Source organism: Panulirus ornatus, chromosome 14, assembly GCF_036320965.1.
Source record: "Panulirus ornatus isolate Po-2019 chromosome 14, ASM3632096v1, whole genome shotgun sequence".
Taxonomy (NCBI): Eukaryota; Metazoa; Arthropoda; class Malacostraca; order Decapoda; family Palinuridae; genus Panulirus; species Panulirus ornatus.
The window spans coordinates 48,102,421-48,120,246 of NC_092237.1; the positions used below are offsets into that span (position 1 = coordinate 48,102,421).

Sequence of the window (17,826 nt, forward strand, 5' to 3'; positions counted from 1 at the left end):
ATCTAAAACACTTCACTTCCTCCAGTTTTTCTCCATTCAAACTCACCTCCCAATTGACTTGACCCTCAACCCTACTGTACCTAATAACCTTGCTCTTATTCACATTTACTCTTAACTTTCTCCTTCCACACACTTTACCAAACTCAGTCACCAGCTTCTGCAGTTTCTCACATGAATCAGCCCCCAGCGCTGTATCATCAGCGAACAACAACTGACTCACTTCCCAAGCTCTCATCCTTTGAGTCCACGGGGAAAATGAAACACGAAAAGTTCCCAAGTGCACTTTCGTGTAATAATCACATCATCAGGGGAGACACAAGAGAGAAATATAACAGTCAGTTGATATACATCGAAGAGACGAAACTAGGACGCCATTTGGTAAACATGTGATTGTCCAAGACAGACAATGAGCGTATCATAATTTTATTATGTGCACAAGAGGGGAAATTGTTTACAAATTTTATCAACAATAAAGCTATCCAATTTGTACAGACCTTCACTAATATTAAGGTTATAATTCTTTGTGTGTTTAATAACAGAAGATTCAATGATATTTCTCGTGGTACTGGAGTTGATAACTGAAATGGCATTACTCCAGTCAAATACAATGATTCTTGTCCTGTTTTTATACTATATTTATGTTGCTTAAGTCTAACAGAAAGATCCTTACCAGTCTGCCCAACATAAAACTTATCACAATTTCCACACAGCACTTTATAGATGCATCCAGGAGAATTTTCTGGTGAGTTCCTGATTAAGACATTCTTTATAGTGTTATTGTTGCTGAAGGCAGCCTTTACATTAAAGGATTTAAGCAACATGGGAAGTAAAGTAAAATTATTATTAAAAGGGAGAACTAAAAGATTCTTGGTGTCAGTGGGAGGTTTGAGTTCAACTCTATAAGAGTATTTCTTTGCTAACTTAAGGGATTTATCAATGAAAGATCTAGGGTACTTTAACTTAGATTCAATAGAATATATCTTCTCAAACTCACCATCAGTAAACTCTGGACTGCAAATACGTAATGCCCTAAGGAACATAGATTGAAATGATAATTTAACCCTGTCTTGTTGAGATGAGTAATAATGGATATATGAGCATACATTGGTAGGTTTTCTGTATATGCTAAACTTAAATTTGTTTCCTTGCCTATGGATCATGCAGTCTAAAAATGGTAACATACAATATGAATAATGGTAACATACCATTATTTTCATTTTCTACAGTAAATTTGATGGAAGGTACTTAATTGTTAAGTAAGGGGAGAAATGTTTGTAAATTTTCATTTGTTGGCCAAACACAAAGAACATCAACTAAATTGCATTAGAAGGTAAGATATATTTTAGTAATATTGTTTCAAAGAATTCCATATAAAGATTACTTAGTACAGGTGAAAGAAGGTTACCCATTGCCATACCAAATTTTTGTAGCATATTCTCCATTGAATTGAAATACACAGTCTTTTATACACAATTTTATCAGTTCATTGAACTGATGAAATACACAAAGAATTATAACCTTAGTATTAGTGAAGGTCTATAAAGATTGGATAGCTTTATTGTTGATAAAATTCCCCTTCTTGTCCAGATAATAAGTTTATGATACGCTCGTTGTCTGTCTTGGACAATCGCTTGTTTACCAAATGGCGTACTAGCTACGTCTCTTCGTTGTATATCAGCTGACTTATATTTCTTTCTTGTATCTCTCCAGATGATGTAATAATTGCACGAAAATGCACTTGGGAACTTATCGTGTTTCATTTTTCCCGTGCACTCATAGGAATATATATATATATATATATATATATATATATATATATATATATATATATATATATATATATATATAGGGGATATGGGAGAAAGAATACTTCCCACGTATTCCCTGCGTGTCGTAGAAGGCGGCTAAAAGGGGAGGGAACGGGGGGCTGGAAATCCTCCCCTCTCATTTTTTTTTTTTTCAAAAGAAGGAACAGAGAAGGGGGCCAGGTGAGGATATTCCCTGAGAGGCCCAGTCCTCTGTTCTTAACGCTACCTTGCTAACGCGGGAAATGGCGCATAGTTTGAAAGAAAAGAAAGATATATATATATATATATATATATATATATATATATATATATATATATATATATATATATATATATATATATTTATATATATATATATATATATATATATATATATATATATATATATATATATATATATATATATATGATGAAGGGTAAAGACTGTACCGGATATTACCGTTATGAATAACTGAGCCAGAGACTTACTTGGGTGAGAGCACGACCAGCTTGTCTCTGTGGAGGAGAGCTTCCCTGAGTGTCCAGCCTGAATCTGCAGGCAGAGTCATTGATTGAGGGAGAAGGGGACTCACCTGGCCGACGACCAGGAGAGTCAGCAGGACTGGGGGAGCAGGGGACTGACGCACTTGGCCAAAGATAAGTAGAGTCAGCAGGACTGGGGGAGCTGGGCACTGATTCACTTGGCCAAAGATCTGTAGAGTCAGCAGGACTGGGGGAGCTGGGGACTGACTCACTTGGCCAAAGATCAGTAGAGTCAGCAGGACTGGGGGAGCTGGGGACTGACTCACTTGGCCAAAGATCAGTAGAGTCAGCAGGACTGGAGAAGGTTGAGGGACGACTCACTTGGCCAAAGATCAGTAGAGTCAGCAGGACTGGAGAAGGTCGAAGGAGGACTCGGCCAAAGATCAGTAGAGTCAGCAGGACTGGAGAAGGTTGAGGGACGACTCACTTGGCCAAAGATCAGCAGAGTCAGCAGGACTGAGGGAGCTGGGGACTGACTCACTTGGCCAAAGATCAGTAGAGTCAGCAGGACTAGGGGAACTGGGGACTGACTCGCTTGGCCAAAGATCAGTAGAGTCAGCAGGAGTGGAGAAGGTCGAGGGAGGACTCACCTGGCCGAAGCAGTAGACGAGGCCGACAGATCCTCCCACTTGTGAGCCCAGCACGTGCGAGATAAGGAAGTAGATCCCGCCGCTCTCCATCCTGGCTCGCTCGCAGATCCCCACCGCTGACACCACCGACGTCAGCACCACCACCACTGGAACGCATGGACACACTGGGGTTACCACTGCTGACACCACCACCACCACTGGAACACAGATCACGCTGGGGCTAACACAGCTGACACCAACCATAAAGAACCAGGTTATTTGAGGTCGACACTAGATAACCGGAGGGTGAGTGTGTGTGGAGTGTCCCCCCGGCCGTGCAGGAGTGTGTGTCATGCACGGTACGGTGGACCGCAGGCAGTGTCGCCTGCGGGTGAGGGGGAGAGACCGCTGGCGTTCTGCCCAGGAAGCAAGATGCTGCTCAGCCACAGCCTGGCTCAAGGTCCACCTCCCACTCCTTAAACACGGACGGGAACGCTGTTTACCCGAGGATCATCGTCTGTGTGTCTCTACACTCCGTGGGTTGGCGTGATTGGGTGTGGGCGAGGCTTGAGCAGCAACAGCAGAAGCTGTTAGGTTTTATCAGCTGTTTTGTATCGTATTTACTGCAAGAATTTGTGTCGTTAATGTAAAAGTTGTGTCTGGACAACCACGGTATGGAAAAAAGATGAAGCAGGGCTGGGTAGTGTTGCTGGTCCCAGAAGTGTGGCAAAGGTTTTACACATTTATAAGGACTGTGGGATTGCTTGGGCAGCACGATACGTGCATTTGTCATATCGGAAAGAGCTGCTGCTGCTGCTGGTCGTCGTTCAGCCAGCCACAAACATCAGACGAACGAGAGGAGCATACAGGGACCTTCAGGACAGAATTAAATCACCAGTAAGCTTTTTGGAGAACCGGATATGATCTTCTGCTTGAGGAGGAGCGCTGCAAGTTGAATCGGTTCGATCATGCGTCAAAAAGACTCGTGTCAAGAGATGCGTCGTCTCCGCAGACGGTATAATAGAAGCACGTACGTAGTAGCTCTCTGGGAGATGTGACGAGCGGAAGCTTTGCTCTAAACCAATCATAAAGCTTACGGGGAGGAGTGTGCTTCGTCAGAACAACGATAAACAAAGGCTACAGACTCCTGAGGAAGGTGTGGCCGGTGGCAGCAGCAGGATGCAACTAAGGGGTATAGTAAGTAGCTAATATATATCTCATATGCATCCCAGCTTCCGCTACAGTGACCTGTCACCAGCCGCTTAACTACGTAGCCTCTGAACAAGGAAGGACCACAACCGTAAGATGTACGAGAGTATGTGTCAGACCAAACCTGAGCCAACACGGTGATACCATCTTGTGTGTGCCTCCGCTTCCTCACTCCTCCCATACGAGTGTTGTTTCCCCACCCTCCCTCCCTCCCTCTCTCTCTCCCGTAGACTGGTCGGCAGACACCCACTAGAGAGTTAGACGGCGGCACAGTGAGCTATCGAGTTCCCCTCCCCGGCCCATATCCTTTGTTTCTACATTACATGCACGTGAGATACTTGCATTCAGTCAACACACACACACACACACACACACTTGATAACATGGAACTCACTCACACGATTCGTTACTCCTCCTAACCTTACAACCTCCGATGAGAGCTACGCGCTGCCGCCGCCGATTGGCACAAAGCTGGTCATGCGTGCTTGTAGGTAGGGGGTCTTGCTGTACTACCATCCATAGCAGGTGAAACTGGGTCAAGGCGGCGGTGGCTGGCGGCGCTCGCTGTCCGGTAGGTGGTGTGGCCAGCTCCTCCGTACCAACAGACGACCGGCTCCACCATGTCTCACAGCCGTCATTCTCACAGAACTAAAATCTTGATTTCCCCCCCCCCCCCATTATTTTCTCTCCAGCTTTTACGTGTTTGCCTGACATTCAGCCTGGACTACGTCTCTCTCTCTCTCTCTCTCTCTCTCTCTCTCTCTCTCTCTCTCTCTCTCTCTCTCTCTCTCTCTCTCTCTCTCTCTCTCTCTCTCTCTCTCTCTCTCTCTCTCTCTCTCTCTCTCTCTCTCTCTCTCTCGTCTCCTTACCTGACACTATGACGACGAGGGCAGCGAGCGGGACGCCGGCTTGGCCAACCACCCAGCCGGCCCGCAGGAAGACGATGACACCCAGCAGGTTGACGAGGCACGAGGTGAACACGCCATCCCACGTCCCGAACAGCACGCGCTCGCTCACGAAGAACGTGCTCTTCCACCATGGCACGTCACCCTGCGGCCGACAGATAATGACTCTGTGTGGATTCCTGTAATAGTCTTGGACTGCCAGAAGCTTTTGTTTTTGAAGCTGTCCCCCACAGAGGACTTGGAGCTATACATCTAAGCTGGGGGTCTGAGTAGGTCAGCGCAACTGGACGGATACCTAACATGGAAGGAACAAGCGGGGTGCCACAGGACTTTGTGCTGGAACCATCACCATTTTCTGATCTACCTAAATCATTTGTCAAAAGAGGAGGATTCTCACCTGAATATACTTCTTGATAATAATAAGATTATGAAATTGGTGGAAAGCAACAGCTGCTACTAAATACTTCAAAGACAGAGACAAGATGCATCCATTGATCGGAGAAATAGCGAATGAAATTCAGACCTGGACAGAGCAAAGCCATGAGGATGGGAAGGGGATTAGACAGACAAGATGATGAGTGCCATAACGGGTAGAATATGTTACTCTGGGGTCCCACTGTGAAGCAGACCCGAGGGTTGACGTTACACCGAACTTGGCACTAGAAACTCGGGTGAGGCTTGTAAGGGAGGTGAACTATAATTTTGGCATGTCAAAAATTGCTGTCTTGTACATATTCGGTAAGATGTTCTTGATGTTACACAATAAGTGATGTATGTTCGCCATATGCAAGGTACCAGGTGTCATCTGGTATTCTACAGGACAGAAGTACAGATACTGTGATGACTTGATCTGACGTCGGCAGGAGTGTCAAGTTATGCTTGTAGGGGAGAACTGGTCAGCGCCTCCCGTGTCGGGGCTGCGTTGCTTGCTTGGTGATGTACGACCAGACGGGTATTGTTGATATGCAGCATCGAACCAAGTGCTGACGGGAGGGAAGAATGTGGCGAGGGTGGTGCAAAACTGACCCGCGCGGACACGTAATGTAGTTGGGTCTGCGTCTGAGTTAGTGTAACTGGGTGTTACTATGTACCAGTAAGAGTGAGGGTAGGGCTATGATCAGCCGGCCGGGGCCTCTGGCTTCAACAATGGGGCCGGAGATCGTGCTGCCTTCCATCCCGGAGCAGCATGGATCTGGTTCCTGACCTTTACACAGGTACGGCCTCCATCATTAATGACCAGGCACAGTTGACGTAGCTACTGCATGACATTCACTCAGGAAAACTATTACAGGTTTGTCTCCCACGGGAGCGACACCTACGTGTTAGAGCACCGAGGGCGGCAGGCTGAGGGCATGTCCCTCCTGAAGCAGGGCAGAGGGCCAGTTGAGGAACCTGTACTACAGGGAACGAACAGGTGACGGAAGACCTGATGGTCCGTGACAAAGGCATCTGCTCTCTGCTGGAGGAAAGTACGTAGGAAAACGAGACAGGAAAAGTGCTAATGGTCTGTGATGAGGTTGTCTAATGTAGGGCTGTAATACTAACCTGTATTCCTATTAGTGTCGCTAAACATGACTCTACCATTACCAAGTGTTGGATGAAGGCGGCAGTAATTACTGCATCAAGTAACTGCCTGTGACCTTGTATGACCTCATGTGACCTAGGTTTACTATTCTTGTTGGAGATGTAGCAGTTGGACAATTTCGGCCTTAACTACAGAAAGCGTGCCTCTTTATCTGGGTTTCCGCCTGTGAACAAGCCAGGGAACCATCGTCATCTCCTGGGACCTCGTTCGTTTCACTACCACCGTCAGAATAGCCTGGCTTGGGCGTACATAAATACAATACCTCTGCGGCCACCTCCTCAGTTAGTAGTCTTGCAATCAACTTGCTCCAGATCACAAGTGAGCCACAAACGCCAGAAGTTTTGGCTGTGACTCCAGGAGTTTCCGAAGCTTCTCCTCAGTCAGGAGCAATTCACCTCGTGATACTTGGTGTATTACCCTTTTGGTAGGGTTCTGCGGTGCCTCCTCTCACATGATACTCTTAGGCAGGATTCACATGAGACACTGCCACCGTCCGTCTCGAAAAGCATTTTGAACTAATGGACCTGTGGTCACCCTCACCTGCAACAAAGTTCAAATAGCAGCTGCACACTAACTCGAGACTTCGGCACATCTTTCCCTTCTACAGAAGCTCCACAAGACCCACCACGCACCTCTCCAGTGGAACGCCTGTCGCATTTCCTGTATCTTTCACAACAATATGGGAATCTTGTCAGATTTGCTTCATCTTACCTCACCTCACTTCTTACCATAATCCCCCGCTCCACGTGTACCAGCTCATCACCTCTGCACTTATCCAGCAAAAGCAGTCTACTTACTCGTGTTTCTGCATACCTCCATAAGTCCTTACAATTAACAAGAATTTAGATACTAAGAACACCGTCAAATATCCTATCGATGGAGACAGGGTAGTGAAGCTGATGGCTCCTTTCCACCCACTGCTGGAGATGGAGAGGGAAAAGTGAAGCAGAAGGCTCTTCCCTACCAACCACTACCACTAGAAATGGAGACAGGATAGTGAAGCAGAAGGTTCCTCCTTACCAACTACTGCGAATGGAGACTTGCTTATTAAAGCGGAAGGATTCTATAGATGGAGACAGGTTAGAAAGACAAAGGCTCCTCTCTACCCACCACTACAGATGGAGTCAGGATGGTAAGCAAAAGGCTTATCCCCACCAACCACAATTGGTAGAATCAGCATAGCAAAGGAAAATGGCTCCTCGCCATCCATCACTATAGACTGAAACAGGATAGTGAAGCAGAAGGTTCCTGGCTACACTCAAGTGGTGACACGTTACTCCTACACCTACAATCTGCCTGCCAGGTACACACTCTACCTCCCTGTTTATGTTCAGGATCGCCAGCTACACTCAGTACTTTCTAAGGCCACTGATGTACACTGTACTCTGCATATAGCTCACCATATATCCTCTGAACACTTGTCTCTCATTGTTATAGTCCATGATGTGTGTCCAACCCTCACTCACCTGAGTAAGCCTCTCGCTATGTTTAATGTGTATGAAGGTCTGTCTACCTGTCATTAAAAAGCCATTAAGTGTTCGTATCATCCTTCGTCAGTAGTAGCTCCCAGCTACCCCACTTGATACTCCTTCCCTCCCTTCAAGGATGATTCCATTATCCAGTAATCTTCCCCTCAGGCCACACCCTTGACTTGCCTCCCTCCCTCCCTCCACCTCACTACCCACGTCCTGCCACTAAAGAGCTCCACCGCGGCCTGTCCTCGTCACGTACCTCCTCACCTCTGCCACTCTTACCTTCTCCTCAGCGAAAAGCTCAGCGTCCTGGCCACCGTAGTAGCCCTCCTCCAAGGCTGGGTCCTTAAGTCGGGTTGTCTCGGTGGCATCCTGCTCCCCGTCCGTGGCTAGACCGAAGCGGCTCCAGTCCACCGCCTTGCCCGTCTTGCCCGACATACTGACCCAAGGGGAAACCCGCCCTTCACACACGTCCCTTCTGCTTGTGTCTCTTGCCTTTGCTGCTGGTCGTGCACCGTTGGACCAAGATCTGCTCTCAGGCCACACGAGACGAGTAGTTTTGCCTTCGGCCTTCAGGTGCTTCAGTCTTGATAACTACAAATAATTATGCAGTTTTTGGCTCTAGTTTTTGTTTTTCATTGCTTGGTTCTGTGTCTTCGTGTATTTACTTTTCATTCAAAGGCTTCCTACTTAGATTCATGTATCTTGATCTGACTGCTTTCAGTTATCTTTTACATCCTCATTTCCGATTTCACATAATATCGAAAAACACTTTCCTTAATGTTTCCCCTAAGTGTGGTTGCAATCCTTCGTCTGTCCTTCGTAGCTGCAGTTTTTCGTTATATCTTTGTGTTCTCGAGACTGGACGTTCTGTTACTCGTGGCAGAATGTATTTCGTTGGTTACCCGGAGGTGAGGTTGTGAGGCGAGGCCCCGTGAGATCCGGTAATGATACCCGGCACACAGACTCGGGTGAGCGCTGGCTGCAACTCCGGAGGTCGTACGAGCCTAGCCTCAGCCAGGCAGGAGCCGCTCCTCTGGCATCACTCTCCCGGCCTCACTATTATAACTGCTCGCTCCTCCCGGTGTTTAAACCAATTATAACGTCTTTAAAGTTGTGTAGCTGCCCTCGCTCTAAGATGATTCTCTTACAGGGCTTCTCAGCCTTCCCATTCCCTTTGTTTTGACAGCAACAACGTCCAAGGTTGTTCAGTTCCTTCTACCCTTTTGGCTCATTTATTAATTTTTCTGCTTGGTTCCTTAAAGCGAATCAGCTGAACATCTTGCGCTAACCTGCCGCGGTGGTGAAGCAATTCTGACGGTCTTTCATTAACCAGAACGCATTAGGCTCGCCCAAGTTCACTCAATTAGTTCGCACTCAGCAGGGTTAGAGGTACGAGAATTGCTTCCTCAGTGGGACTGTTCAGTAGGGCCAGACGTACGAAGGTTACACCCTTGGTGGGACTTGTTCAGCACGGCCAGGCGTACGAAGATTATACCCTTGGTGAGAAGTGTTCAGCAAGGCCAGACGTACGAAGATTATATCAGTAGTGGGACGTGTTCATGAGGGCCAGGTGTACGAAGGTTATACCCTAGTAGGGACGTGTTCGTAAGGGCCAGATGTACGAAGATTATACCCGCAGTGGGACGTGTTCAGCAAGGCCAGATGCACGATGATTCTTCACTCACTGGTTTTTCTGTTTCACTGGGAGAGGGAAGGGTAAGAGAATAGTGTCCAGTGCTGACAGAAGTAACAGTTTGTGATTATCATCATAGTTATAATCTTGGTACGATAAGTGTATCTCTCGTGCACATCTCCAGATAGTATCGTACTTAACAATTTTTCACGGTCCAGTCCTTATTACAGTAAAGTTGACGCGAAATCCGTTCCCATATTTTTTTTTTTTCAACCACTAATCTTTCTCGTCTCTCAAAACTGTCTCATTGCTCGTCTCTGCCTGTGGTCTTGGTGCAGCGAGGTGTGTCTGGCAGCGTGGCAGCACTGGCCTCCCTCCAGCTCCCGAGCCAGCACATTAACCTGTAACATCACAAGACACAGACATTACTGCTCTATACCATTCTCTTGATAGACATATTCTTATGTGTAAGGAAATGTCTCGTGTGTGTGTGTGTGTGTGTGTGTGTGTGTGTGTGTGTGTGAGAGAGAGAGAGAGAGAGAGAGAGAGAGAGAGAGAGAGAGAGAGAGAGAGAGAGAGAGAGAGAGAGAGAGAGAGAATTACATAGTTTTTTGTCGAATATGGGGAAAAAAACTATGATATTCGTATCTAACTTTCTTCTCTGTCGTACAGCTTTTCAACACTACTTTCACTCTTCCATTCAGACACAGATTTATGAGTGTGTATTTAGTTCGTTATATATGTTAACGATTTGGACATGGGAATAACCAGCTACTTACGTAAATTTGCCAACGATACAAAAGCAGTGGCCGTAACTGACTCAGATGAAAATTCAGTGAATTTGCCGAGAGACTTTTAAATAGATTATCAGAATGGACGGGTACATGGAAAATGGAATTCAACATAGATAAATGCACAACACTTAGTGTGGGTAAAGACAGGAACACAAATTACAAGCTGGACAATATTATTCTTGGTTAAACAGAAGGCGTATGAGATTTAGGACTTCTGGTGAGCAAGGATCTTAAGCCGCGACAACAATGTATTAAAATGTGTAATAAGGCTGATAGGATGTTAGTGTTCATTAATAGGACTGGTAGCAGTAGAACTCCTTGAGTATTATTGCAACTTTATCTTGCGTTGGTGAGACCACATTTAGATTATGCGGTACAGTTTTGGGCTCCATACTAAGCAGTTGGTATAGATTGTTTCGAGAGAGTACAAAGGCGAATGACAAAATTGATCCCTGGAATTAGAGGAGGAAGGCTAGAGGGGATATGACAAGTTTTTAAATGGGTGAAGGGCATTAAGAAAGGTAACATGAATAAAGTCCTTAGAATGGCGCCACCGGGTAGGACAAGAAATTATTGATTTAGATTAAAAATAATAGATTCAGGTCGACGTGGGTAAATATTGGTTCAGGAATAGGGTAGCAGATGTATGGAACAAGCTGCCAAGTACAGTAGTGGAAGCTAGGTCTTTAGGTAAGCTTTAAACGATGGTTGGATGTGTTTATGGGTTCAGATGGTTGGTTGTAGGGTGGACAGACGCAGGACCTGCCTAGCATAGACTAATGGGCCTCTTGCAGTGTCTTCACTTCTTATGTAATCTTTTCTAACATGTGTCAGGCACAGATTTCTGCCATGCCCTCCAGTGGTAACGTTTATATCTAATAACTAGCAACTGTTTGTGTTGTCAAGTCGATGTAGAGTGTTAACGTTTTCAATATGGTATCTCCTAGTTTTTATCTCCCAACATGGCCGCTCACCTATTCCTGTAACTCGTCTCTCTTATTTCACGTATAATCTTTGTTGCTCTCCGTTCGATTTTTTTTTATGTATTTTGTACTTGAACTGGGGTCACTATATAGGGGATCCACACGCTAATATGGGTCCAATATATGCTGTAAATGTAGTTCTGAACATGCTGGTGTATGTGTTGGTAAGCAGCTTTGGTATTAGACAACTGATATATTAACGATTCTCTTAATATACTTTTCTGATGAAAGGCTGAACGTCATGTCAACCCCAAGATCCCATTAACTCCCATTTTTTTCATAATTGCTCCCCTGTAAGATGGTAGGTAGTTATGAATAAGGTGTCTCATCGTTCACCTTTTCTACATCATTGTGTTTTGTCGGGCTAAACCTCATGAGCCATTTCTTTGGCCGAACTTGTCGAGTCTGTCTCAATCTTTGACGCTTCATATTTCTCTTACGGTTTTAGGATCATCCTTAAGCATGTTCAGGTATGAGTCAGCACTTGGCGAGTCGTTGACCTACACCAGGACTGACAGTGGCCTCAAGGCACAACCCCCACGCGACACCTCTGGTGGCTTCAATCCAGTTTCAAGAGGCACTTACATGTCCTCTGTTCCCTTTAGCCTCGGTAACCTCTCTTGAAAGTCGTTCCACACCCGTTGGCTGAGCCTTTGGAGTGTTGGAGTCACTCGGGTGTCGTCCTACACCGTTGGATGAGGTTCTAGAGTGTTGGAGTTCCTCGAGTGTCGTCCTCCACCGTTGGTTGAGGTTCTAGAGTGTTGGGTTCCCTCGAGTATCGTCCTCCACCGTTGGTCGGGGTCCTAGAGTGTTGGGTCCCATGAGTGTCGTCCTACACCGTTGGTCGGGGTCCTGGAGTGTTGGGGTCCCTCGGGTGTCGTCCTGCACCGTTGGTCGGGGTCCTACAGTGTTGGGGTCCCTCGGGTGTAGTCCCACACCCGTTGGTTGAGGCCCTGGAGTGTTGGGGTTCTTCGAGTGTCGTCCTCCACCGTTGGCCGAGGTGTTGGAGTGTTGGGGTTCCTTGAGTGTCGTCCTCCACCGTTGGTTGAGGCCCTGCAGTGTTGGGGTTCCTCGAGTGTCGTCCTCCACCGTTGGTCGGGGCCCTAGTGTGTTGGGGTCCCTCGGGTGTCGTCCTCCACCGTTGGTTGAGGCCCTGCAGTGTTGGGGTTCCTCAAGTGCCGTCCTCCACCGTTGGTCGGGGTCCTGGAGTGTTGGGGTTCCTCGAGTGTCGTCCTCCACCGTTGGTCGGGGTCCTGGAGTGCAGGTTTTAATTCAACTTTATTGTTAATCTTATCATCACACCCTAGGCGGCCCAGCCACTCAGCGCACCTTGGCCGCGAGGTTATCATCTTGACCCACATCTTTACCTATAGCATAAATTCGGGCCAACTAGGCGAGAGGGAAATATATCAGCTCCCACAAATGAACCCGCCAGTTATCACCGACCTCTTACATGGAATAAATGCAAGACGAAGGAGAGTGTCTCGGCTGAACAACGCGACATTAACGGAAGATTGATTTAGTAATCCATTGGTGTAATTAAGGGTAAATTAGGAATACGGACATGCTTATCGACAGAGGAATGGATGTAGCTCTGTATTGAGGAGACTTGATTGTCTGCGTCAGGACGGAGAGTGGCTGAAATTCAGTGCTACAGCACTTAACATTACAGATAAGACTTCCGTGTGTGTGTTCACGACTTCCGTTGTATACTGTCATTCACCAAGGGTTAATCGTAAATGTCTCTCTCTCTCTCTCTCTCTCTCTCTCCACACCGTGTCGTCGCTCCCAGTGTGGTGTGTCCCATGTAGACCGTGTAAAACATGCATCTCAGCCGTTGACAGGAGGCGAGGGAGCGGGCAAAATGGATGCGGGTTTGTTTTTGTCCCGGACCGAAGTTTGACAAGCCTGGAGAGGAGGAGGAGGAGGAGTGGCGGGCTGTGGCATGCCCGGACGGAGGCTCCACCTCTTCCTCCCTCACTGGATTATTTCTTATCATGGCTGCTGGTGTGGCTAGCGGGCCTGGATGACGCCCATAGCCAAGGCTTTACGAAATTGATGGATATATGTCAATTGCTTCGTTATCCAGACATGAGTTTTAAACTATATATTTACACACACACACACATACATACATACATATATATATATATATATATATATATATATATATATATATATATATATGGATGGGGTTGTTAGGGAGGTGAATGCAAGAGTTTTGGAAAGAGGGGCAAGTATGAAGTCTGTTGGGGATGAGAGAGCTTGGGAAGTGAGTCAGTTGTTGTTCGCTGATGATACAGCGCTGGTGTCTGATTCATGTGAGAAACTGCAGAAGCTGGTGACTGAGTTTGGTAAAGTGTGTGAAAGAAGAAAGTTAAGAGTAAATGTGAATAAGAGCAAGGTTATTAGGTACAGTAGGGTTGAGGGTCAAGTCAGTTGGGAGGTAAGTTTGAATGGAGAAAAACTGGAGGAAGTAAAGTGTTTTAGATATCTGGGAGTGGATCTGGCAGCGGATGGAACCATGGAAGCGGAAGTGGATCATATGGTGGGGGAGGGGGCGAAAATTCTGGGAGCCTTGAAGAATGTGTGGAAGTCGAGAACATTATCTCGGAAAGCAAAAATGGGCATGTTTGAAGGAATAGTGGTTCCAACAATGTTGTATGGTTGCGAGGCGTGGGCTATGAATAGAGTTGTGCGCAGGAGGATGGATGTACTGGAAATGAGATGTTTAAGGACAATGTGTGGTGTGAGGTGGTTTGATCGAGTAAGTAACGTAAGGGTAAGAGAGATGTGTGGAAATAAAAAGAGCGTGGTTGAGAGAGCAGAAGAGTGTGTTTTGAAATGGTTTGGGCACATGGAGAGAATGAGTGAGGAAAGATTGACCAAGAGGATATATGTGTCGGAGGTGGAGGGAACGAGGAGAAGTGGGAGACCAAATTGGAGGTGGAAAGATGGAGTGAAAAAGATTTTGTGTGATCGGGGCCTGAACATGCAGGAGGGTGAAAGGAGGGCAAGGAATAGAGTGAATTGGATCGATGTGGTATACCGGGGTTGACGTGCTGTCAGTGGATTGAATCAGGGCATGTGAAGCGTCTGGGGTAAACCATGGAAAGCTGTGTAGGTATTTATATTTGCGTGTGTGGACGTATGTATATACATGTGTATGGGGGTGGGTTAGGCCATTTCTTTCGTCTGTTTCCTTGCGCTACCTCGCAAACGCGGGAGACAGCGACAAAATATATATATATATATATATATATATATATATATATATATATATATATATATATATATATATATATATATATATATATATTATCCCTGGGGATAGGGGAGAAAGAATACTTCCCACGTATTCCCTGCGTGTCGTAAAAGGTAACTAGAAGGAGAGGAAGCCGGGGGCTGGAAATCCTCCCCTCCAGTTTTTACTTTTCCGAAAGAAGGAACAGAGAAGGGACACAATTGAGGATTTTTCCTCTCAGGCTCAGTCCTCTGTTCTTAACGCTACCTCGTTATCGCGGGAAATGGTGAATATGTAAGAAAGAAAGAATATATATATATATATATATATATATATATATATATATATATATATATATATATATTTTTTTTTTTTTTTTATACTTTGTCGCTGTCTCCCGCGTATTGCGAGGTAGCGCAAGGAAACAGACGAAAGAAATGGCCCAACCCCCCCCATACACATGTACATACACACGTCCACACACACAAATATACATACCTACACAGCTTTCCATGGTTTACCCCGGACGCTTCACATGCCTTGATTCAATCCACTGACAGCACGTCAACCCCTGTATACCACATCGCTCCAATTCACTCTATTCCTTGCCCTCCTTTCACCCTCCTGCATGTTCAGGCCCCGATCACACAAAATCTTTTTCACTCCATCTTTCCACCTCCAATTTGGTCTCCCTCTTCTCCTCGTTCCCTCCACCTCCGACACATATATCCTCTTGGTCAATCTTTCCTCACTCATTCTCTCCATGTGCCCAAACCATTTTAAAACACTCTCTTCTGCTCTCTCAACCACGCTCTTTTTATTTCCACACCTCTCTCTTACCCTTACGTTACTTACTCGATCAAACCACCTCACACCACACATTGTCCTCAAACATCTCATTTCCAGCACATCCATCCTCCTGCGCACAACTCTATCCATAGCCCACGCCTCGCAACCATACAACATTGTTGGAACTACTATTCCTTCAAACATACCCATTTTTGCTTTCCGGGATAATGTTCTCGACTTCCACACATTTTTCAAGGCTCCCAAAATTTTCGCCCCCTCCCCCACCCTATGATCCACTTCCGCTTCCATGGTTCCATCCGCTGACAGATCCACTCCCAGATATCTAAAACACTTCACTTCCTCCAGTTTTTCACCATTCAAACTCACCTCCCAATTGACTTGACCCTCAGCCCTACTGTACCTAATAACCTTGCTCTTATTCACATTTACTCTTAACTTTCTTCTTCCACACACTTTACCAAACTCCGTCACCAGCTTCTGCAGTTTCTCACATGAATCCGCCACCAGCGCTGTATCATCAGCGAACAACAACTGACTCACTTCCCAAGCTCTCTCATCCCCAACAGACTTCATACTTGCCCCTCTTTCCAAGACTCTTGCATTTACCTCCCTAACAACCCCATCCATAAACAAATTAAACAACCATGGAGACATCACACACCCCTGCCGCAAACCTACATTCACTGAGAACCAATCACTTTCCTCTCTTCCTACACGTACACATGCCTTACATCCTCGATAAAAACTTTTCACTGCTTCTAACAACTTGCCTCCCACACCAAATATTCTTAATACCTTCCACAGAGCATCTCTATCAACTCTATCATATGCCTTCTCCAGATCCATAAATGCTACATACAAATCCATTTGCTTTTCTAAGTATTTCTCACATACATTCTTCAAAGCAAACACCTGATCCACACATCCTCTACCACTTCTGAAACCACACTGCTCTTCCCCAATCTGATGCTCTGTACATGCCTTCACCCTCTCAATCAATACCCTCCCATATAATTTACCAGGAATACTCAACAAACTTATACCTCTGTAATTTGAGCACTCACTCTTATCCCCTTTGCCTTTGTACTTTGTACTATTCGCCATTTTGCCGCGTTAGCGAGGTAGCGTTAAGAACAGAGGACTGAGCCTCTGAGGGAATATCCTCACCTGACCCCCTTATCTGTTCCTTTTTTTGGAAAATAAAAAAAAAAAAAAACGACAGGGGAGGATTTCCAGCCCCCGGCTCCCTCCCCTTTTAGTCGCCTTCTACGACACGCAGGGAATACGTGGGAAGTATTCTTTCTCCCCTATCCCCAGAGATAGTATATATATATATATATATATATATATATATATATATATATATATATATATATATATATATATATATATATCTTTTCTTTCAAACTATTCGCCATTTCCCGCATTAGCGAGGTAGCGTTAAGAACAGAGGACTGGGCCTTTGAGGGAATACCCTCACCTGGCCCAATTCTCTGTTCCTTCTTTTGGAAAATTAAAAAAAACGAGAGGGGAGGATTTCCAGCCCCCCGCTCCCTCCCCTTTTAGTCGCCTTCTACGACACGCAGGGAATACGTGGGTAGTATTCTTTCTCCCCTATCCTCAGGGAAATATATATATATATATATATATATATATATATATATATATATATATATATATATATATATATATATATATATATATATATGATTTTTTTTCATACATATTCACCATCTCCCCGCGTTAACGAGGTTAATGAGTGTATATGAGAATGTGTGAACACATATATTCACCTTTAGGAGCGAGTTCCACATTCACTAATCCTGGGCCATTAGTCTCTCCTTACCATGGGACGACACACTCCAGTTGATGTTTCTAGCGTTCATCATCTTTTTCATGTTGCGCGTTTTCTTTTCCACATTTTCTAACCTCCTCCACTCCACTGTGTTGTGTCGTCTCGTTGTTTTTTTCCCCCTCCACATCTCAAGAGAACCGTCACGTATCCTCGTCGTCATACTCATGGACTCGTGTTTCTCCATGTCCAGTATTTCCGGTGCAGATTTAGGTTTCTATCCTTTGGGCCCACTCCAGCAGCTGTTTATGCCTGGCTTAGCTTGGTGACCACACTAGTATTGCATTATATATATATATATATATATATATATATATATATATATATATATATATATATATATATATATATATATATGTGTGTGTGTGTGTGTGTGTGTGTGATGCGGATTTTTTAACTTTTATCATTTTATGATTTACTTCCTCGATAATTTACTT

At 45.3% G+C, this 17,826-nt stretch overlaps 1 protein-coding gene across 1 annotated transcript in view; it reads right to left on the reverse strand.

Moving 5' to 3' along the window:
- Window positions 1-17,826, reverse strand: part of LOC139753386 (solute carrier family 12 member 8) — a 120,123-nt gene that overhangs the window by 63,801 nt on the left and 38,496 nt on the right. The window contains exons 2-4 of the mRNA XM_071669821.1: window positions 8,353-10,107; window positions 4,978-5,158; window positions 2,921-3,066 (exon numbers count right to left, since the gene is read on the reverse strand). Of these exons, the coding sequence (XP_071525922.1) occupies window positions 2,921-3,066; window positions 4,978-5,158; window positions 8,353-8,508 (483 nt within the window). The 5' untranslated portion in view covers window positions 8,509-10,107. The remainder of the gene's footprint in view (window positions 1-2,920; window positions 3,067-4,977; window positions 5,159-8,352; window positions 10,108-17,826) is intronic.